Here is a 23,831-nt window from a genome sequence, read left to right as displayed (position 1 = left end):
GCTAAAGGTAACACCGGTCGGTTAATGACAAGTCGAACCTTCTTTAAAAATCTGACCATTTAAATCATCAATGCATCGGCAGAGACACGCAGGTCAACGAATACAACTCCAAGAGTTTAAAGGAGCTCATTCTTTAGTTCGGCATATATATATATATATATATATATTATATAACAGTATTTTATTTAAGTACACTGACTGCTGTTATCATTGGTTCAGGGTGTTGAATGGTGTTTGGTTTGGTGTGTCCTGAAACATACAACTGTCCTAGTGTGATGTAAACAAACTAAATAATATTTAGACTGATTAAAATAAATTAAAAATAAATTTATTTAATTATTAATTAATTAAAAATAACTATTTAATTAATTAAAAACTGACGGAAATTTGTAGTTTATGTTTAACATAACCACAAAACTGTAATTTATGGCCTGAGACAACATGAGTTTATGTTAAATCATATTATTTCTTAATATGCTTGTTTTTACATCATCCAGTTTGATCCGTTTAGTTTCTGTTTGACAAGTCATGTATAGTTTATTTAAGGGACCAGAGGTCCTGAGACCCTTTTGGAATCACTTGTATTATTATTATTTTATAGTATAAAATAGCACTACTCCTCCTTTAAGTCCTGTGTGCAGTAGAACATCTGTCCATGAAACATCATTTAAACTCTTCTCTTCTTAAAGTTACAACAACACGACTCTGACTCGGTCAGTCTGCTCTTGTGAGTCATAATCTGTAGGATTTTAGTTTAACTTCTTTGTTACATTTATTGAGTTTATTATTTCATAATAGACGTTTAATTGTTTGTATATGTTTGGTTTTCACTTTCAGTTTTGCACAGTTGCATCATCTTGTTTGATCTGTTATTACTATTATCATTATTATTATTAATAGGAAGTACTTTTATTGTACTTAATCGTATGATGATTATTATAATTATTATTATCACTATTGTTATTATTATTTAAAGCCATAATAATAATAATAAGACAGCCAATCAAAACAAACTGAGCTCAGCTTTTCAAAGCTCACTCTGGTACATCTTAGTAATGAAGGTTCAATGTGTAAATCATTGAGGACTGAATAACCTCAATAAGCAGATTGTCTCCATTGCAAACATCAGAGAGTCCTGTGGTCTGCGCAGACCTCTGGTGGTCTGCGCAGACCTCTGGTGGTCTGCGCAGACCTCTGGTGGTCTGTGCAATCCTCTGTGTCCCTGTTTGAATCCTTTGTCTCGTGTCTCCTTTGCTTTAAAAGCTGCTTTAGAACAGCATTGGTTCTATTGTGTGTTTGTGTGTCTACTTCTCCTCCAGCTTCACGTTGTTTGTTTCTCTCTCACTTTCTTTCCTTTCCAGTCTCAGGTCCTCTGCATGAGTAGAGAAAACACATTTAAGTTTCCTTTTGACTTTTTGTGTTCACACTGTTTGGAAAGTTCATCCAGTTAATTTCAGTTTCACTCTTACTCGTTGGTGGTTTCTGGGAAACAGTGTGTTTTCTTTACAGACAGAGAGCAGCTTTGTTATTGCAGAGCGCTGAACTGATCAACATGAACTGATCAACGGATCAACATGAACTGATATTTACTTGTGTATCTGTCACAAACCAGGCCGAACGGCCATGACAGGAGATGCATTCAATGAAACAGTTGATTAATTATTTATTAGGTTTAAAGTAATATAAAAGACAAACATAAACTAACAGTGACATGTGAAGTCAGTCATTTCAGCAGTGTAAGTGAGTGGGTGCGTGTAAAGTGTATATGCAGTGTTGTATAGTGTAGAAACAAACCATAACCGCAACAGAAACCAAAATGGGTGTCTCAGGAAGGAGCGAGAGACCAACTGCGAATCCAGAGGGTTTTTGTACTGAGTGCTCTGGCACACAGGGCCAGTGTTGCTAATGGCCTCAGGTGCTTCCACTCTGCCTGACGACCCTCTGCCACACCCACCTCCACACCTGCAAGGAAGGCAGCCAAAGGAACAGGCAGAGAGGGTCGTCACAGTATCCGTATGTTCTGTTCATTAGTTTGTGTGAGTTTCTCTTTTAAATCACATGTAGAGTCTGTTTCATGTCCCGTTTACAGAGTTAACTCTGAGACGTCGTGTCAGTTACACGTCTCTAAAACATCTGGGATGTTGTCAGACTCCTGTAATAAAATAATAACACATGAGTCATGAGAGCAGTATTACACCTGAGCATACCAAACATAACAATCTACTCTTCTCTAAAGTTCAAACATGATACCGAGAGCAGAACAATCCCAACTCAAAGGCCAACCATGTGTCAGTCTGCTCCTGTGGAGCGCTGAGAGTTAGTGTCATATATAATGTGCAGGATTTAGTTTAAACGTGATTGACTTGAGTCGGAGGTGTGCTGAGCCTGGTCTCTGGTGAACTCGTGGTGCTGCAGCCTGGTCGGTAACTCTCTGCGACTATCTGCCCTCTTCTTTCTGCAGCCTTTGAGTTTGGCTTCTTGCTTCAGATAAATGAGGCGTCCACGCTGGCAGCGGCCCTGAATGACTACCTAACCCCACGCAGCTACCTGGCTGGGTTCAGCCCCTCCCAGGCCGACCAGGAAGCCTTTAGGCTCCTCCGCAGACCCCCAGACCCGCGGCATGTCCACGCTCTGCGCTGGTACAGACACATAGCAGCCCTGCAGGACCTCCAGCCTGAGAGCAGCAGTGAGTAGACGGCCTGGATGTTGAGGTCCTGTCTGAGGTCCAGAGACTGAGAGGCAGCTCTAACGTGCCCGTCTGCAAAACACTGACATGCATGAAGCCTGAAATCATTTTGCATTTGATTGAGTTCCAGCTTTGACTCGTCATGGCTGCATGCAGTACGTGGTGCTTGTAGCCGAGCGCAGGAGAGAGTTAGTTTATCTCTGTTTGAACAAAACGTCAGCAGCTGGAAAAACCCTCACCGGTGTCAGTTTGTTGCCCGTAGACATGAAAAACAACCTGGTGTTGAAACGGCTGCAGACACAGAAGTGTGACATTTACAGGAAGTGAAGTGTCATTAATGGCATTCTAAAAACATTTACAATGCATCATCATCAATCCGTCCAATCAGCTAGTTAGTTCCTGTAGCAGGGATCTCTGCCGGTCAACGAGGTTTTGTGAACTTTGGAAACAGAAGTGAGAGGACGTTAAATACCGCGACCCCCCCCCCCTTTGCTTTGACAACAACATGATCCTTCACAGAACCACTGAGCAGATCCTCAAGCTTTGAGCCGCATGTTGTTTCCTTTTTGCAAATTGTTTTACTGGAAATCTTAGCAAATAAGCAAAATAATAAAACTTGTTTGAGCGCTATACAGATTCAGATTAGTAGAGCTGAGGAGGTTTTCTCCTTCAGTGATGTTCTACTTCGCAGAAGAAGACGTTTTAAAGCTACAGTTACATTTATAAAGACTGGAATGTTTGAATTGTCTTTTTTTGTGTCTTCCAGTGAAAGGAAAGCGGGTTCAGCCGGCCTGGTCTCCTCCAGCAGGGACAGATGTTCCTCAACTCCACCTCTACAACAGCCTGACCAGAGCAAAGGTAGAGGAGGAGGAGGAGGAGGAGGAGGAGGAGGAGGAGGAGGAGGAGAGAGGAGGGGGGAGGGGGGAGGGGGGGAGGGGAGAGGAGAGGATATCAGATCCTTGTCTTTGTGGAAAAATGATAAAGAATATAAACTTGCTCACAGGTTCGGATCTCATGAGTGGTTTGTTGATAACAACACTCTTGAACATGCTGCGTCCGCCTGTTATTCACTGCAGCTCAGTCAGGAAGTAAAACCTTTATCTGCTTCCTGTGTAGACCTGATGTTCTGTTGTGAGCGGTGAGAATTTACAAAGTGAAACTCCGTTGTAATGTAATCTGTATAAAGGGCAGAGGAAGGTCGTCAGTCGACTCTTCTGATGGAGATGAAGCTCCTTATAAGGTGATGACAAAGAGCAGAGGCAGTGACTCTCCGTGAATGTAGGAAACGTCTGAACCGCCGTGCAGCTTGTTTGTGTTCTTGCATAAAAAGATGCTTTGGAAAGACGTCACTGCACGTTGTTTGTATAAAGATAAAATAGAATAAGAACATAAACACATTCATGTAACACAGCAGAGACTCTTTAAGTGACGATCGTTAAGATGTCAATCCCTGTTGATTAATGACATTAAGACAATTAAAACCATCACGGGCTGTAAATCCGTATGAATAATTCTTATTAATCACAGTTCCGTGTGTACAGAGATCACATACAGTCTATTCTCTGTTGCTTGATGTATTGTGTGACGGTCTTTGTGTTCCAGGAGCCGTTTGTTCCTCAGAAAGGGAACCGGGTCTCGTGGTACTGCTGTGGACCGACGGTGTACGACGCCTCTCACATGGGACACGCCAGGTAAACACGTCCCAGCACAAAGTACTGCAGACGGCAACTTCATCCTGACAACATCAGGACGACTAACCATTATTGTCATTAATATGTTGATTATTTTCTCAAGTAGTTGTTTTGTCAATAAAAATGTCAGAAAATTGGTTAAAAGGAAGATTAGTGTTCCCCAAAGCCCAAGACTAAATCACTTTAACCCTTGTGCTGTCCTGGGGTCATTTTGACCCCAGGACAGCACAAAATGTTCTAAATAAATGAGACATCATATTTTTGGTTTAATATTGAATGACTTTTCCTAATTTAATGGGGACAACTGGGTAAACACAAACTCAACATGTTGATATGTAAAGTTATATTTAAAGCCATTAAAACACCCAAAAAATATCTCTTTCCAATTATAGGTCAATCAGTGAGATTTGATGGTGATCTGCATATTTCTCCATAGTCCCGTAACAGGGATTCTGGATGTATACGGGTTTGGGTGTCGGGGGGGTTGTTTTATTTAAAGGGCTATTTAGGTAGTCAACAAAAACTAAGTACCTGACACATAAACTTTGGTAGCAATTTTAATTACAATAATGTTCTGCAGGTTCAAATTGCTGGGGTCAAAAATGACCCCAGGATAACAGGTGTTAGTAAATTTGAAGGTAACAGCCACAGCCTACGTTCTTCCGGAGTGGACAACGTCTGCATCGCTGTAAGAGAAGAGGGAGCTGAGACAAATGAGGACATGAGAGCAGAAGAAGTGGGGACTGGAAGTCGAGCAGCAGCTTTTGCAGCAGCGTCTGCACATGCATTTCCTGTTGAAATGACGTCAGTGTGTCCTGTATGAGCAGCACATTTGCAAACAGCAATTGCTGTTGGCAACAAAATGGCCTCTAACAGTTCAGCAATGAGAGTGTGATGCAAAACAGGTTTACCATCAGATTTAAGGAACTTTCTGTGTTTCCACAGACTACCAAAATCGTGGATCACGCCGAATGCATAACGAGAGTCAGTGTGAACTGTAACAGTTTTACCTTCAGCAAGTTTACATGCTTCGGTGAGCGCGATGAGCTCAGCTGCCTGGGCTGAGAGGTGACATGGCAGAGAACCTGAACACAGCACTTCTGAGTCCGAAACAACAGCAAAACCCACAAGATTAGTACCAGTATGATCGCGAGAGGCAGATCCATCCACATACATTACCATGTCGCTATTGGGCAGCGGAGTGTCCATCAAGTCAGGACGAGGAGTGCACTGAGCTTGGAGCTCAGCTAAACAGTTGTGCTCCTCACCGTCACCAGGAATAGGAAGTAATGATGCAGGGTTAAGATTAGTACAGCGTTTGACCATTACGTTTGGCATGTCTAAGAGACATGTGTGATAACGCAAATATCGCGCTGCAGAAAGGTGAGACGATTTCTGTTCGAGGAGAATCAAAGACACCGAATGAGGAACGAGCAAAGTTAATGGAGCGTATCCTACTATGTCACGTGAGGCAGCGAGTGCCTTTTCAGCCGCGGCCACTGCACGCAAACATTGTGGCAAGCCTGAAGCGACAGGATCGAGTTTTGCGGAGAAATACGCAACAGGTCGTAGTTTATCACCATGTGATTGTAGCAACACAGAGGTCATGCAGCCCTGTCTTTCATCTACAGTCTGAGTGAACGGTTTGTTCGGATCTGGCAACCCTAGAGTTGGAGGTGTTTGCAAAGCACATTTCATTTGTGTGAAAGCCGAATGGCCTTCTTTTGTCCAAATTATTTTGTCATGTGCTGTGAGATTTTTACCGTGAATCAAACTTGATAATGGCTGCTCCATTTGTGAGTAATTAGGTATGAACGACCTACAGTATGAACACATGCCTAAAAATGACATCATCTGTTTTTTAGTGTTAGGTTTTGGTATCGACACGATTGAAGCGATTCTTTTAGGAGAGAGGGTTTTCCCTTCCCCTGAAATGTCATGACCTAAGAAATGTACATTTTGCATGACAAACTGTAATTTAGATAGGCTCGCCTTGTGGCCTTCTTGTGCAGTTTTATTGTGTCTTTCTGACACTGTGCCTGAGTAGGAGCTGCGATTAAGCAATCATCTACATATTGCAGGAGTGCAGAGCCTGGTGAGAGAGTTAGACTTTCTAAGCTTTCTCTAAGTGCATCATTGTAGATGGTTGGAGACTCGGTGTAGCCTTGACACAGACGGGTGAAAGTGTATGGCTTACCATTGAAGTTGAACGCGAACCAAAATTGGCTGTCCTTGTCGACCGGGACACTGAAAAAAGCATTTGACAGGTCAACCACAGAAAACCATTTAGCTGCAGGAGGAATCTGAGCTAGAATAGTGTAAGGATTAGGCACATTTGGTGCACGTGCATGAACTGCAGCATTTACTGCTTTCAGGTCTTGCACGAAACGCCATTCAACAGGCTTGCCTGCATCTCTGATCTTTTTAACAGGAAATATCGGTGTCCTGACTGGAGAGTCTGGACAGGGAATAATCACACCTGCTTTCAGGAGTGAATCAAACACAGGTGTAATACCGTCAATGGCCTCTTGGCGCAGAGGGTACTGGTGCTTGTGAGGCCGAAAATCAGAGCGCGGAGTGATAACAACAGACTGACAGTTGTTGATCAGGCCCACGTCATATTTGTTCGCCGCCCAAAGTGTCTGTGGAACAAGAGTAAGGGCGGGAGAAATAGATGCAGGTTTAGTTACAAATGTTTGAATTCTTTGTTATGCTCATGAAACACATAGACTGATCTGCAGGCTGGTGATAAGAGCACACAAAACGTTCTGTGGAAGCCTGTAGATTGTGATCGCAGGACAAATGGATCCAGCGTCTGTTCCCAGTCGGTAAGCGCCTCGCATTGTGCAACGAATGGACCCAAATCCCGCCACTCATCCTCGCGTCCTTTTGACAGCGAGATGTGTGGAGCTGAATCTGGAACATCAAACAGTTCTTTCTGTGATGGAGTCAGAGAAACAGATACAGCAGATCTATAAGTAGACCAAAACAGTGTGGAACAGGCAATTGCATCATTGAGGCCTTCAAAAAACTTGTCCTCATAGCAAACATCTTGTCCTCTAGAAATGTGTGAGGTGCAGTGTAGATGTTTGTAGTTCATGCGGTCGGCATGTGGTGAGACACGTGCGTCTACTGTGTGACAAAGTCGTTGTGCGTCATTAACAGGAAGCCACCATTGATAGGCAAAAAGTGACAGAGAGGGAGTCTGTATCATTTGGTGTACGACTCTACGCCTATGCACTTTAAGGCCATCAGAGGATGACGTCAGTCCTATCCCATAAGCACACATTAAGTCTCTGCCCATTAAGTTGATTGGACAAAGCGTCGAAAGTAGAAACGAATGTTTCACTTTAATGTCAGGATCGTGGTCAGTCTGGTCGGAGTGTACACTCGTCATAGGTACAGTAAATTTTTCAGTTACAGTTACCCCAGAGGCCCCCTGTGAATATACAAAACGCCCACTCATCTTTTGATGAGGAAAATGTTTCTGTTGAATTACAGAGTGAGTAGCCCCAGAATCTACTAAAAATGTTAATTCTTTCCCTTCCACAATAACCTTAGTAGTTGGCATATTTTTGTATGACTCTGATGAAAACATTGAATAAGTGTGTGGTTGTGGTGTAGATGCATTCACTTGTTGTTGCTCTAAGTGTGAAATGACACTGAGGAGTATGGATTGTTGTTCTGCAGTGTGCGTGCGAGGAAGCGTGTGTGCGTTGCAGCAAATGTGCGTGTTGTGTGTGCGTGCTGAGTCAGTGTGTGTGTGTGTGTGTGTGTGTGTGTGTGTACTTCTCTGTTCCGGAGTTGAGAGGGAGTCAGCCGTCTCCTGTCCACGTGCATTACCTCGCCTCCCCACATCGCGTCAGTCAGAAGTGCCAAATTGTTGATGAAAGTCACCCCCTCCGTCTCCTCCCTGCTGTCGGCCACGTGTCTGTCGTGATCCGTTGTGTGCATTACGATGTGGGCAATCTCTGATCCAATGTCCTGTTTCTCCACAGAAGAAGCATTCATTGTCTTGTGTCACACGTGAAACTCCTCTTTGGCGGCCATCTTGGAAACGCCCTCTTACATCTCCACGGTGTTGTCCTCTTCCACGCCCCCTTTGCTGACCCCGCCCAAAGTTGTTACGTGGTTGGGTGGGTTGTCTTTGGCCTCCCTCAACTCCTAGCGTCATCTGTTTGACAGCTTGAAGCATCGCAAGCTGAGCTCTTTCTCCAGTTTGTTTGGAGAGCTTCTCCTGTCTAGCTTGAGTGTCATTGTGCATTTTGCAGTTGTGTCGTGCGTGTTTTACCACTTCATCAAGTCTTGCGTCCTCCAGGCCAATCACGGAGCGTTCGGTGGCTGTTTTGATGTCTGGCAGCAGCCCGTTCACGAAAGCATTCTTGAGATGTGTTTCCCACACTGACATTGCTGTTTTGTCAGCCGGTTCTTCAATACCGCTGTGTGTTTGGAATGCAGACATGAGTCGTTGGTGATATGATGTCACATCTTCAGTCCTACCTTGCTTGGTGCTATTAATCAATGCCATGTTAACTTTCGAGGGGAAAGCTGTTTCTATAGCCTCGCAGACAGCTGTGATGAAAGTGACATATGGACCGTTTTCCATTGCTGTCCAGACAAGCTTGATCTGGCGGGTGTCATGGCCAGGCCCTGTAACTGTGGCCCTGATTTTGCTAAAGTCAGTTGGGCCAACATGTTTTACCAGCAATCGATGCACTTCTGGGCCGGTCGGCATAAATTCTTTACAGAATATCAGGAAGTCTTTTGCGAAAGCTACGCCATTCTGGATGCTTGGCAGATGCAGTGAGGCCTGCATAATGTCAGCTTGAGTCCAGGCTCTGAACACGAGACCCGGAGCACCATCAGCGGGTCCTGGAACCTGAATCATGGGCCCCTGGAAAGCTTCGGATGTGTCGAGGTTGAAGGCCGGTGTGGGTGTGTCGGGGTCGAGCCAGTTGACGACAGCGCCGGCTGCACCCCGCCAGCTATGCGGGTCTGCGTAGGACCATGGTGAGGTGGCAGGTGTCGATGTTGCAGCCGTCGGAGGAGAGACAACCGGGTTGTGGTGAGGTGAGGCTGGACTCTGTCGGAGCTTCTCGTTTGCCAGGCGAGCCTGTTCTTGCTGTTGAGTGTGGAGCCGGGTTGCTGGTCTGCCCACCAGTGGTGCTACAGCGTATGGTGGAGGAGGTGGTGGAGGTTGTGGTGTTGGTGGTGTTGGTTGTGGGAGACAGAGGGAGACAATAATGGATTATGTGTGTCTGGAATCAGTTTTTCTTCTTTTAAACACGTCAAAGATTTCATAAGTTGTTTTCTGTCCCTAGTTTCACACTCATTTTCCCACTGTGTCAAACACCTCTGGTTTTTCTCTAACATTTCCAAGTCTTTAACTTTGACTTTCTTGCCATTTTTCATCTTTTTCAATTTACCTTCTAAATCCCCTCGTAACATTTTGAGCTTAGCGGCGCTCAATGAGCCGTTTTCAGGAAACCCAAACTCCTTTGACCAGTACGTGAGGCATTCTAAACACCCGTTTCCGTGTTTCTGTCGCATCATATTCACTATCGGACCCGAGGGTTCCCTGCTTTTACTCTGCTTACCACCCATCTTTCAGGCGTGGACACGTTAACGTTATCTTAAAAACAATATAGTCGTCACTATAAAGCGTAAGTTTCTTTACCTGAAGGAAAAAACTATTGCAAAAACCTTATTTGAAGTTCACGTTAAGTTAGTTTATCACGATTCTTATTCTATCAGTTTCGTTAGTAGAATTCACGTATTGGATAATTTAACAACGGTCTTACATCAAACCTATAACAATTGTAGTCAAGCGATCTGTGTTACGATCTCAAAATGTTTTTATTCTGAGTTAAATCATCACCGTATAACACAATCCTGTCTCCTACGTAAAAGCGTGTAATAGTACGTCAGAAAACGAAAAAGGGAGTTTACATAAACCATTCGTAAAACAAAACCACAAACGTCAAAAACAATTGTGTTACCAAATAATAATGACTACTTGATCATTCATCTGTGTCTGCTAAATTATACGATCTTAGTATAATTTTACAATTACTTTTACAATTATTTTTACAATTGGAATTTTAACTTCCTTACCCGATATTGTAGAAATTAATTCTTTGTCGTTGAATTCGCGTGCCGCCAATCAGAAACTCCTCGGTTTCCGCCGGCTCTCTCTTCTCTTGTCTAAGGAGGTATTGAGACAGGAAACTGTTATTGAACCTGGAAAGGCCTTTTCTCCGGACGGTCCCCCTGGAGCCTGATGGACGGTCAGCGATCCCACTTCTGACACCAATTTGTTGTGGAATATTTCTTATGACTAGTCGGGAGAAGAAAGTTGAGGTTTTCTATCAATATAAAGTAAAACAGAGTTTTGATGAACGATCAAGGTTTATAAAGTCAATTTATTTGCTTGCAAGCAAAGAGAACAGTCTCACAGACACATCGCAGTCATCTGGGAGAGTGCTCTACCTACACTCAGAATGCATGGACATTTATACTCAGACAGCTTCCTGTTATCTGCTTTAGCTAACAAGAATACACAAAGAACACAACAAAAGGCAGGTCATCCTTCGAGCCTTAGTATATCATTTAAGACAGTCAGGAAGATGCTTTTATCTCCTGTTTACAAATCCCTTTTGTTCACAGTTTGCCTTACCCTAATCAGTTTAAACTCACAACAGATGCTTCTTTTGAAGTCACTGTGACAACATAAAAATGACCATTTGCAGAGACAGAACAGACATTCTTTACCCTCACCCATCCCATCTGCATGCAAAGGTTTACGCCTTTACAACTTCAGATAACGCGTCACAAATGACTTCAAAAGTATTTAAAACAGAGGATCTCTGTTAATCAAGGCCTCTCTGTGTCTCTGTCTTACGAAGAGTAAACAAACAGTGCACAAGATAACAGATAACAAGACACCTGGATACTAAACTAATTAAAGTCATCTACTGAAACTACAGTTTGGTGTCTGCTCTTTTAGGACTTACATTCCTTAAACCTTCACATTAGACTATGACATATTTTCCCATTACAGTAATGACTTGGAATAAAGTTGACTAAGGAGTTGAAACACAGAGGTGGGTGATAATTTATACTGTATGCTTTATAAACAGTCAAGCCTGACGGGGTCATTTTTGACCCCAGAGGACAACAGGTGTGATTATGTGCTGCCATTAGAACAATTCAAATGATTCAAGAACAGCATCCTCACTAAACTTTGATATGTACCTCTCTGTGATCAGTCAAATAGTAAAAAATAATATAAAGTCAAAATAATTCATTGTTTCATTGTATTTTCACTCAAAAACAGGGTCTACTTTTATCTATTGGCCCTAAATTCCAAAATGAAGGGAAACATTTGTTGTAATGGGTTGGACTGAAGTAAGACTAAAGGTGTAAAACAGAATTGATTGACAATTTATACTATATGCTTTAAAAACAGTCAAACCAGGTGGGGTCATTTTTGACCCCAGAGGACAACAAGTGTAAAACAATATTTTCTAATCTGTCTGTTTGTTCAGATCCTACATATCTTTTGATATTCTGCGAAGGATACTGAAGGACTACTTCAAGTACGACGTCTTCTACTGCATCAACATCACAGACATAGATGACAAAGTGAGTATAAGGAAAGGTTAATTAGTGACTTTATTATCTTTCATTAACCTTCCGAACCATCACCTAAACTACACCGTTTATCAGAGCAAGAAGCTGTGAAAACCGTCATTATCTTCAGATTTTAATCTTTCAGACGGTCCTTGAACACATCGTGTGTGACGAACGCTTCCGTCAGAAAACACAACCAAAGCTTAAAATAGTGATATTTAACATTTTAAGATGTTGTTATTGTAGTTTTGATTGGTTTGTAGCTTCTTTCCTGCGGCTGTGAGACTCCTTAATTCATCCTCCACCCTCCATATGTAATGTCGTTTTTGTAGTTTTCTTTTCTATGCAGCTAATTGGGACAAATAAAAACCTCATAACCTTCATTGAATCTGGATCAGCACAGACACACAGAATGAGTTCTAGTGCAGTTCAGAGGTTTATACATCAAAATGATTCAATCATGAACAAACATAAGACATCAACAGAGAAGCATCTACATGATAATGAAGTAGCCATTTATGATGCTAATGATGCAGTAAGTATTCAGTTTAATTAAACAGCTACGTGTTGATGTTAAAGGTTTCTTACACAGCCTCTTGTGGGCCGTCATGTCTTCTTTGTGTTGCTTAACGTTGGTGTTTCCTCCTCTCAGATCATTAAGAGGGCCCGGCAGAACCACCTCCTGGACCAGTACAAGGAGAAACAGCCACAAGCAGCTCAAATACTGCAGGACGTCCTGAGCGCCAGAGAGGTGAGACACAAACTCTCTTAAACCCTTTGATACAATAACAAAGAGCTTCTCGAGACGCCTGTCAATCAGCGTGTAGCCCCGCCCTAAAGCATCCCCTGCTTTGTGGTCTGTTTGACTCTAAATGGACCATAATGTACTAAATGAACATCATGCTGTATTGAAGAAGACTTGAAACTAGAGATTGAGACCATAAACTCATGTTTACAATGTTTACTGAGGTAATAAATCAAGAGAGAAGTAGTATTTCTTTATCATTAAAATCGTTAACAAATAAGGATAACACAATTTAAAGAGCTTTATAGACTGAATGCATGTGTTCATTTTCAGCCCTTTCAGGTCGTCTTGGCTTCGACGACCGACCCGGATAAGAAGCAGATGCTGGAGAGGCTGGACGCTGCCGTCACAGCCGCTCTGCTGCCCCTGCAGGCAGCGATGGAGGGCAAAGCAGCCCATGCGGTCGTGCAGCCTCTGGCCCGGGTGAGACGGAGCCGCCTTCACTTTGGTCACTTCCACATGTGACCAGTTTATCTCTTCATAGGGAGAAGTCCGACATGTTGGGAAAATACTGACGGAATCACGTCTGCGTGCTAAATCTGAAGCTATCGCAAGCAGCTAACTTAGCTTAGCACAAAGACTGGAAAGTGTTTCTTGTTTGCTTAAACTTGAATTGGCTTTAATGTATTCTTATTTTGAATGTATTAATCCTTATTAAGTGAAGGGAGGTGTGTTGTACACGCTTTGATTGGCTTTAATGTATTCTTCGTCGTCTCCAGGTGCTGTTGGAGAACTCAAAGGACTTGCTGTCTGATTGGTTGGACAAGCAGTTTGGAAGTCAAGTCACAGAGAATTCCATATTCTCCATTCTCCCTAATTATTGGGAGGGAGAGTACCACAGAGACATGGAGGCCCTGAACGTGAGTAGAAGCACTGTTTCATATTAACACGAGGAGCCTCGGAAGGAGAGGAGAGATTACATTATTGGTGCTTTCTTGGTCAGTATCATCGTTAAGTGTTTGTTGTTGTAATTCTCATTTTGTCCACAAGAGGCTGAAGTGCACCTCTGCCCCACGTTTTAAAAAGGGGAGTTTTAATTCCTCCGTGGACCATAAACACACCGAACATAGAAAGTGAGTCAGCAGTTATGTCCACTTCAGCCTCTTGTGGACAAAATGAGAATTACGTCGACAAACACTGACAACGAGGATCCCGACAAAAAAAAAATGCCAAAACTAATAAAGAATGAATGAACGTAAAGCTTATCCACCTGTTGTAAAGTCATAAACACAGAAGAGAAAAGTATTTACAACAGACTGAGGAAATGGATCAGCAGATTGTATTCTTTCATTTGCTTCTCAGCGCGTCTCCGTGTGAACTGTTCCTCTCTCTGTCAGTCAGAACGCAGCCGGCTTTGATGCTGTTCTTGGTGTTTGTTACAGTCAGCTACAGTAAATATTAAAAAGTAAACATTAGAATCTGCTATAGTCATATTTTTAACATTACATTGCACTCGTACTTTCATTAATTTACGCTAAGAATGTGTCAAAAAGTGAACTTAATCCACGTTATAGATAACAGATCAAACAAATTCACTTTAATTATGAATATGCATAATATGGTCACAAGTATGTGGACTCACTGTCTTTGGTTTGGGCTCCTCCTAAAGAAAAGCTTAATGCAGCAGCATACAGTCATATTTGAGACTGTAGTTTGTTGTGGTACTTCTGACCACGTTGTGTTTGTTGTAATATTGTTGTTTATTGTGTGTAAATCGTCTCTGCGTCCACCAGGTTCTTCCTCCAGACGTTCTCACTCGAGTCAGTGAATACGTGCCGGAGATCGTGGACTTTGTGAAGAGGGTCGTGTCAAACGGTTACGGGTGAGGAAGAAGCTCCTCGTGTTCACACGTACGTCCGTTATCGACGGTGCACTTTGTAGTGATTCTGTTTTCCTCGTGTTCACAGGTACGAGTCAAACGGCTCCGTGTACTTTAACACCTTGAAGTTTGACGCCAGTTCGCAGCACTCGTACGCCAAACTGGTGCCGGAGGCGGTCGGAGACCAGAAGGCTTTACAAGAGGGAGAAGGTACAAACCTGCACATCTTACTATGTTCTATGTGATTAAAGCAGCTTTCATATCATCCTGGTGGTTTGTAGATGAACGAAATCCACGATGTCTTTCTAGCACCGGGAGTCAGAACTGTTCTAATCTTCTGTAAACATGAATGCTGAAGATGGATTTCTCTTCAGTGACCGTGTTACTACTTCCATGAGTCCGCTGCTGTGGTCATGTTGGTCCCTCACGTGTCTCTTGTGGCCCTGCAGGTGACCTGAGCATCTCCGCTGACCAGCTGAATGAGAAAAAGTACCCCAATGACTTTGCCTTGTGGAAAGCCTCCAAGCCCGGAGAGCCTTCGTGGGACTCTCCGTGGGGGAAGGTGAGAGCTCCTCCTTCATGCGACGATACAGAAGCTTTCCAGTGATTGGTGCGACAGTGATTGTTATTTGAATGTTGTTCTGCTGTCACAGGGAAGGCCGGGCTGGCACATTGAATGCTCGGCGATGGCCGGCTCCATCTTGGGGGAGTCCATGGACATCCACGGGGGGGGGTTTGATCTCCGGTTCCCCCATCACGACAACGAGTTGGCTCAGTCTGAGGTACAAAAAAACCCCAAAAGAAATCCACCTTTATTGGTTATTGAAAATACATTTGAACTCAGCAGCAAAGTCTCTTTCCAGAGATCACGAGCCTGTAACTGAAGAGAGTAGAAGGAAGAGAGCATCTCCCATCTCTTTGTGACTCTCATCTTTTCACTTTTTCACCGATTGAATCACGTCTGTACGCTAAATCTGAAGCTATCGCAAGCAGCCAGCTAGCTTAGCTTAGCACAAAGACTGGGAACTGGACCTTGTTCTCTTAATCTGTACAAAAACACCACTACAACCGGTTGGCAGGTGATGTTCTCCTCTGACTCATCTGAAGAAAGCTTCAAGTGTATTTCTTTAAATGTCGAACTGTTCCTTTAAATGTATTTTTTTGGAAGACGATCAACTGAAGTATTAAAAAGCTGTTTCCAGTCAAACAGAAGGTAACAGAGTTTGCCTGTTTTCCTCACAGGCGTTCTTTGAGAACGATTACTGGGTCCGATACTTCCTGCACACCGGACACCTGACCATCGCAGGCTGCAAGATGTCGAAATCTCTGAAGAACTTCATCACTATTAAAGACGCCTTGGAGAAGAACTCAGGTGACTCACCTGCTGGATGTCGTCGGTGTTGTAGATCTGTTTCTTTATGAAAGTCTGTCTGCAGACTAAACTGAAGCACCTCTAGTGTAATGTTGCTTAAAGGGACAGTGCAGGTGAAGTGTGTTTGTGTGAGTCAGCGTTCTGAGAGGTTGTTTTTATCAATGGAGTCTGATGAAGAGAGCAAAGATAACAGCTTCAGTTCTCTGACAGAAAGGTAAAGAGGTGGAAATATTCTCAAACAGCTTAAAAGTTAAAGTGATATAGATTCTAGAGTCTCGAATACGTCCACAGCAGAACATGGTTCTCCTGTGTGTTTCTATAGACTCGTCTGTAGTAGAACTCTGACTCTGGAGAAGAACCTCACACGAACACTCTTCAGAACATCACTACTGTCTCTTTAAGTTCCAGCAGAGCGCCTCTGGAAGTGTTGTGTTGTCAGACCGTTTTCCTCTCCGTCCTCCTGCAGCTCGTCAGCTCCGTCTGGCGTTCTTAATGCATTCCTGGAAAGACACCCTGGACTACTCCTCCAACACCATGGAGTCGGCCGTCCAGTACGAGAAGTTCATGAATGTGAGTTACCAATATGACATACGAGTATATATTGTGATATATATATATATATTTCATTAATCAGCTGTTTTTGTGCCCTTTTCATGTGACAGGAGTTCTTCCTGAATGTGAAGGACATAATGCGAGCTCCTACTGACATCACCGGTCGCTTTGAGAAGTGGGAGGCGGCAGAGACGGAGCTCAACAACAGGTGAGAGAGTAAAGACGGGGTTTCACCTCCGGGAATCTTCCCAAACACATTAAAACAACAAGCTTCAAAAGCATTTCACGTCCCTCAAACGCTTCTTTTCTTAAAGCGGTCTACTTGTGTTTTCCAGTTTCTACGACAGGAAGTGTGCCGTCCACGAGGCTCTGTGCGACAACGTGGACACTCGCACCGCCGTGGAGGAGATGAGGGTGCTGGTCGGCCTGAGCAACAGCTACATCGCCGGCAGGAAGAGCGCCAAGCTGAGGCCCAACCGCATGCTGGTGGAGAGCATCGCCGCGTACCTCACCAACATGCTGAAGGTGAGCACCGTGTCACTGCTGTACTCTGAGCTGTGTGTGAGTTCAGAGCTTCAAGGCTGCTGCTCACCACGGTCCACACGACAGAAGGAGCCGCGACTAACTGTTGAATGTCTGTGAGCTGATGATCAAACAGCAGCAGCAATAGTGGAAATAAAAAGAGGGTTTAGATTATAAATATGTTACTTTATGTTTGGATTTAATGATTTACACTACAGTTCCTTTTATATTTACATTTAGACATGACGCTCCATGTGAAATATGAGGACTGCCCATTGGTCCAGAGGCCCGATATTCCAAAACAACAATAGTTTGAAAAACTTCCTATTTGAGCAAAAAAAAAAAACTGACGTCCGACAGCGTTTTATCACCAAAATAAAAGCCCACTGCTCTGAAGACACGTTGCTCTGAAGAGACACAATGTGGAGACGGAGCTCAGTGGCTGTCTGCTTTAATACTTTACAGACTCTGTGAACATTTTGCTCAATTTACCAGACAACGTAAACTCATAATACAAATCATAACGTATGGCTGTTTTTCGGGATAATGGGCCGTCGAACATCCTGCTTTCAGTCCAACAGGACATCGTTTGAGCTGTTGGACTTTCAGAATAATAATAACTTTATTGTTCACCCTGCTTCCTGTATTTAGTTTTGAAACTCACCCACTGGGAACAGATCATGAAGCCACCACTAGGGGGCAGTGTGAGCTTCACTTAAACCCTTTTTTAAACCCCCGAAAAAATGGAAAGGCCTCATTATTACTGAAATAATCAAAAGAACAGAGTGAACACCAAAAAAGTGATTATTTAAACATGTTTTCACTGATTTCAAGTGCCTGCTTTCATGTAAACAAACACTGATTCTAAGCATTCTGGGTAATGTAGTTTAAAGATTTACAACAGCTCATATAAACACTGTTCACTTTATGTTCAGACACATTGTTGTTATTTGATTTGTGTCCATTAATCATTTGATTATTGTGAGGGAGGTGAAATATGTGTCGCTGTGTTTAATGCACTTTATTATCTGGTGGGTCGTGTGATGCTAATGCTAATCTAGCGTCTGTGTGATGAGTTGCATTTCATTTGACTCCTTTGTTTTATGCCGGTGAGGCTGTTTTACGGGTCTTGATATTGTTTTTATGTATTGTTTGTTATTTAGATATTTGGTGCCATTGAAGGATCGGAGCCCATCGGTTTCCCAGTGGGAGGACAAAGTCAGAGCATCGATGTAAGTCGAGAGATTTCTGTTTCTATTGTTGATGGAAATGTATCTGTTCACGTTGATTATGATTCAATGATGATCGTGAGACATCTGAAATGACTCTCTTAATGTTTTACTCAGCAGTCGATCTTAAGATCACTTTGTCTCGTGTGAATCACATCCGTCATGTGACCAGCATCCTGTTCACTGCTTCTTTTAGTAAAACAAACTTGTTTTTCTTCTACCGGGTGATTTGTTTTGTCCATCGTTAAACCTTTAGATTATTTTTGTCACAATAAAATAAGAATTGAAAGTAACTTAATGACTTCATCTTGACACGAAGTACGATGTTAAAATGTATCTGTGATTCCTGTAAAACAAACGGATGATTACGTACATCAAGCTGTTACTGCTCAGGTTTACAGGATGATTTTAAGCTGCTTCTACTAAAGAAAGCTTCAGTAAAATGTTGCTCTCGCTGTCTTTGTGTTTCCAGCTGGAGAGCACCGTGATGCCGTACCTCACCGTGCTGTCAGAGTTCAGAGAGGGCGTCCGAAAAATCGCCCGAGAGCAGAAAGGTAAGAACTCCAAAATATGTTAAAGTTCTGTTATCATGTTTACGTCTGCTTAGAATATCATGATAGTGTTGAATCAGAGAAAGTAGAAACATTTATCATCATATTTTAACACTTTTCACCGTCATAGTTTCTCCTCAGGGTTTAGTTGTTAAGGCCTTTATTTAATTTAATGTATTTTTATTTTATTTTATTCTATTTTATTTTATTTAGTTTTGTTTTGTTTTAACTTTATTTTGACTTTATTTTGACTTTATTTTGACTTTATTTTGAATTTTTACTTTATTTTTAATTTTTACATTATTTAATTTCCTTTCCTTTTATTTTGTCTGATCTGATGTGATGTAGTGACGGAGTTGCTGCAGCTGTGTGACGTCGTTCGTGACGACACGTTGCCGGCGCTCGGAGTCCGACTTGAAGATCACGAAGGTAACAGAACTGATCTTAATCTTTCTCTTTTCATGGAGTCACCTCAGTATTATCAAGTCAAATATCATTTTGTTACGATGAGCGACTCACTATCAAGATGTGATTGAAAAGGTTTCGGGATCGACGCACGATACTGATGGTAAACAATAAACGTGTTTCACAGCGAGAATGTCTCCTCGTTGAATCACTTCCTGTGTCCTCAGGTCTGCCCACCGTGGTGAAGCTGGTAGACAAGGAGACATTACTGAGGGAGAGAGAGGAGAAGGAGGAGGTGAGGGAGTCAAGAGGACGTTTTTAATCTCCACATTAATTACTACATGATTACAAATAGCAACACAGTGGGCTTCCTGTTTGGAGCAGTTTGTTTTTAAAACTATAGGACACAACCACACGACACAAAGCATCATGGGTAAATAGCTACACTGTTGTATAGACTAAAGCTACTGAAAGCTCTTTTGTTGAGCTTCCTTTTAGAGAAACGCTCTGAGTGAATTAGAGTTAACTGGTTAACAGTTACAGTGCACACGTCTCGGGCTTTTATTGTGAAAAGCGCTGCCTTTGTCAAAGTTAGAAAGGAGTAATAAAGTTTGTCATCTTGTGTCCGCACAACGTCACAGCTTGATGCCGTTATTTGAGGCGCGGAAGCTCAGAGAAATCGACCAAACGGTGGCTTTTCTGTTTTTTTAGCCACGTAATATTTCACTGTATTTATGCAAATTAATCGCAAGAGAAACTAAATGCACATGAGATTTATTAAAAAATGTCAATTAAAAAAGCTTAAGTCAAGCATGATTCGTAAAATAATTATACTAATAATAATAATATATGTGAATAAGTTCAACAAACCACACTTTGTGTCCAGTATTCCTGTTTTAAAAGCAGCTGTTTGCTGCCTCAACAAGCAGTCACGTCCACTGTTACGTTGGTCATTCTGTGCACCAGTCAGGAGGTGCTGTGCTGAAGAGACAGACCGCTGCACAAGAAGGGAATCTCTTTTATTTGGGATGTTAATATTGAGGTGATGTGTGAACTTTGCTGGTTTCTCTTCTCTCACAGATGGAGGCGGAGAAGAAGAAGAAGAAGGAGGAAGCGGCCAAGAAGAAACAAGAACAAGAGGTGGCTCAGACGTTCCACTCGTTTGGTTTCTCTTGATCCACAAACAGGTTCACTCACTCGTGTCTTCTTCTGTGTTTCAGACGGCTAAACTGGCAAAGATGAAGATGCCTCCGTGTGAAATGTTTCGCACAGAAACTGACAAGTATTCCAAGTTCGACGAAATGGTAAATCCCTCGAGTCCAGAAGAACTATTTACAGCACTTTGCACTAATGCATTACTTTAACTAGTGAAAGAGTAAAATACTCTATTGTTTTACTTTAACTAGTGAAAGAGTAAAGTACTCTATTGTTTTACTTTAACTAGTGAAAGAGTAAAGTACTCTATTGTTTTACTTTAACTAGTGAAAGAGTAAAGTACTCTATTGTTTTACTTTAACTAGTGAAAGAGTAAAGTACTCTATTGTTTTACTTTAACTAGTGAAAGAGTAAAGTACTCTATTGTTTTACTTTAACTAGTGAAAGAGTAAAGTACTCTATTGTTTTACTTTAACTAGTGAAAGAGTAAAGTACTCTATTGTTTTACTTTAACTAGTGAAAGAGTAAAGTACTCTATTGTTTTACTTTAACTCGTGAAAGAGTAAAGTACTCTATTGTTTTACTTTAACTAGTGAAAGAGTAAAGTACTCTATTGTTTTACTTTAACTAGTGAAAGAGTAAAGTACTCTATTGTTTTACTTTAACTAGTGAAAGAGTAAAGTACTCTATTGTTTTACTTTAACTCGTGAAAGAGTAAAGTACTCTATTGTTTTACTTTAACTAGTGAAAGAGTAAAGTACTCTATTGTTTTACTTTAACTAGTGAAAGAGTAAAGTACTCTATTGTTTTACTTTAACTAGTGAAAGAGTAAAGTACTCTATTGTTTTACTTTAACTAGTGAAAGAGTAAAGTACTCTATTGTTTTACTTTAACTAGTGAAAGAGTAAAGTACTCTATTGTTTTACTTTAACTAGTGAAAGAGTAAAGTACTCTATTGTTTTACTTTAACTAGTGAAAGAGTAAAGTACTCTATTGTTTTACTTTAACTAGTGAAAGAGTAAAGTACTCTATTGTTTTACTTTAACTAGTGAAAGAGTAAAGTACTCTATTGTTTTACTTTAACTAGTGAAAGAGTAAAGTACTCTATTGTTTTACTTTAACTAGTGAAAGAGTAAAGTACTCTATTGTTTTACTTTAACTCGTGAAAGAGTAAAGTACTCTATTGTTTTACTTTAACTAGTGAAAGAGTAAAGTACTCTATTGTTTTACTTTAACTAGTGAAAGAGTAAAGTACTCTATTGTTTTACTTTAACTAGTGAAAGAGTAAAGTACTCTATTGTTTTACTTTAACTCGTGAAAGAGTAAAGTACTCTATTGTTTTACTTTAACTAGTGAAAGAGTAAAGTACTCTATTGTTTTACTTTAACTAGTGAAAGAGTAAAGTACTCTATTGTTTTACTTTAACTAGTGAAAGAGTAAAGTACTCTATTGTTTTACTTTAACTAGTGAAAGAGTAAAGTACTCTATTGTTTTACTTTAACTCGTGAAAGAGTAAAGTACTCTATTGTTTTACTTTAACTAGTGAAAGAGTAAAGTACTCTATTGTTTTACTTTAACTAGTGAAAGAGTAAAGTACTCTATTGTTTTACTTTAACTAGTGAAAGAGTAAAGTACTCTATTGTTTTACTTTAACTAGTGAAAGAGTAAAGTACTCTATTGTTTTACTTTAACTCGTGAAAGAGTAAAGTACTCTATTGTTTTACTACTTTTAAGTAAAAGATGTGATGGAAACACATTCTTTTGCCGTTTTTCTATAAATTGGGTGTAATTTTGTGCAGCATTGAGACAGAAAACTCATCAGAAGGAAGTTGTTGTTGTTGATGTTGTTGTTGTTGTTGTTAAACAGGGTTTCCCCACTCATGATGTGGAGGGGAAGGAGCTGAGCAAAGGACAAACCAAGAAGCTGAGAAAGCTCTTCGAGGCCCAAGAGAAACTACACAAGGAGTATCTTCCGATGAACCAAAATGAAGACTGATTGTGTTTACAAACTGTCCCAGCCCTCCTCTTCCTCCTCCTCCTCCTCCTCTTCTAATCTTCCTCGTCCTCCTCCTTCTCCTCCTCTAATCTTTCTCCTCCTCTTCCTCCCCTTCCTCCTCCTCTTCTTCCTCCTCCTCCTCTTCCTCCTCTTCTTCTTCCTCCTCCTCTTCTAATCTTCCTCCTCCTCGTCCTCCTTCTCTTCCTCCTCTAATCTTCCCCCTCCTCTTTCTCCTTCTCTTCTAATCTTTCTCCTCCTCTTCCTCCCCTTCCTCCTCCTCTTCTTCCTCCTCTTCCTCCTCCTCTTCTTCTTCCTCCTCTTCTAATCTTCGTCCTCCTCTTTCTCTTCCTCCTCTAATCTTCGCCCTCCTCTTTCTCCTCCTCTTCCTCTTCTTCCTCCTCCTCTCTGCAGAATAAATGTTTAGTGCAGAGATGCTGGGTCATTGTTTGTCTCTTTATCTGTCTGGGATCAGAAAACAACGCGATAAAACTTTGTGATTTTATTTTTTACTTCAGAAAGACGGTTAAACGTGACACTTGATGACATAACGTCCGTTCTTCATGTTCCTAAAAGTTGTGGAAGACAAAACCTGAAGTGAGGTTTGATGGTGTTCTGGACTGAAACACTGCTCGTCAGTCAAAGGATGAAATAGATTATTTTTTCTGTATGATTTAACTTTTGAGTTTAAGATGAACTACAAACTAAAGACATGTTTGGAAACCCTTTCTAAACAGACGGACACATTGAGCACTTTGGAATTGGCTGAAGGCACTAAAGCTGCAACTATTATTCTCATGATCTGACAATCTGTCAGATTAATCATGTTTTTCTGTAACATTTAAGGTCTTAGTGAAAAAATTCACTTCATTTTCTCACAGCTGGAGAGAGGAGATGACGTCAGATTGCTCGTTTTAATCGTTTGACTCAAAGACGTTCAGTTTTCCGTCATTGATCATCTGAGAAGCTTCAATCGTCACATGAATGAAATGTGACTCAGCTGTAGATGTTTCAATGTGCCACTTAAGCCTCAACAATATTCATTCATTAATTGTGTTTCGATCAATAAATTCAGTAAACGTTGCAGCTCTAGAAGTCGACCATAAATAAATATGTTTTTACTGCCGTAGACTGTAGAGTTGGATTTTTTTCTAGGACTAGTTCTCTTTCTACAAAAACATCTTTAAGTGAGGTGAAGCTATTCTCCTCACTTAAAGATGTGAAGTCATAAGGATGAGAAGAGGCTCCAATAAAGAGCCAGTGAGCTGATTTCACTTTGATGAAATAAAATTGGTCGTCATTGAAAATTCTTTAGACTTCCAGGATGTTGACTTTTATCCCAAATTGGCAAGATGATGTTATCAATAAAGATATAAATGGATTGTTACTCAAATAAAAGACATCCAGACTGGAACAACA

The 23,831-nt window shown here is 41.4% G+C and overlaps 1 protein-coding gene across 2 annotated transcripts in view; it reads left to right on the top strand.

Annotated features, from left to right (window-relative positions):
- Window positions 1-23,831, top strand: part of cars1 (cysteinyl-tRNA synthetase 1) — a 24,056-nt gene extending 225 nt beyond the window's left edge. The window contains exons 2-23 of one of the 2 annotated variants that reach the window (XM_076078826.1): window positions 2,462-2,686; window positions 3,453-3,544; window positions 4,289-4,377; window positions 11,925-12,021; window positions 12,662-12,760; window positions 13,088-13,237; window positions 13,534-13,674; window positions 14,548-14,636; window positions 14,722-14,843; window positions 15,083-15,195; window positions 15,287-15,415; window positions 15,876-16,005; window positions 16,472-16,575; window positions 16,668-16,765; window positions 16,893-17,082; window positions 18,243-18,311; window positions 18,781-18,862; window positions 19,208-19,288; window positions 19,492-19,559; window positions 20,345-20,404; window positions 20,485-20,568; window positions 22,287-23,831. In XM_076078826.1, coding sequence (XP_075934941.1) covers window positions 2,462-2,686; window positions 3,453-3,544; window positions 4,289-4,377; window positions 11,925-12,021; window positions 12,662-12,760; window positions 13,088-13,237; window positions 13,534-13,674; window positions 14,548-14,636; window positions 14,722-14,843; window positions 15,083-15,195; window positions 15,287-15,415; window positions 15,876-16,005; window positions 16,472-16,575; window positions 16,668-16,765; window positions 16,893-17,082; window positions 18,243-18,311; window positions 18,781-18,862; window positions 19,208-19,288; window positions 19,492-19,559; window positions 20,345-20,404; window positions 20,485-20,568; window positions 22,287-22,415 — 2,441 coding nt within the window. In that variant the 3' untranslated portion in view covers window positions 22,416-23,831. The remainder of the gene's footprint in view (window positions 1-2,461; window positions 2,687-3,452; window positions 3,545-4,288; window positions 4,378-11,924; window positions 12,022-12,661; window positions 12,761-13,087; window positions 13,238-13,533; window positions 13,675-14,547; window positions 14,637-14,721; window positions 14,844-15,082; window positions 15,196-15,286; window positions 15,416-15,875; window positions 16,006-16,471; window positions 16,576-16,667; window positions 16,766-16,892; window positions 17,083-18,242; window positions 18,312-18,780; window positions 18,863-19,207; window positions 19,289-19,491; window positions 19,560-20,344; window positions 20,405-20,484; window positions 20,569-22,286) is intronic. The other variant, XM_076078825.1, reaches the window with a different exon arrangement.

Source organism: Anarhichas minor, unplaced genomic scaffold (genome assembly GCF_050575085.1).
Source record: "Anarhichas minor isolate MPS153535 unplaced genomic scaffold, ASM5057508v1 ptg000067l, whole genome shotgun sequence".
NCBI classification, from domain to species: Eukaryota; Metazoa; Chordata; class Actinopteri; order Perciformes; family Anarhichadidae; genus Anarhichas; species Anarhichas minor.
Note: the sequence above shows the minus strand (reverse complement) of the source record. Positions and strands in the feature narration are given on the sequence as shown.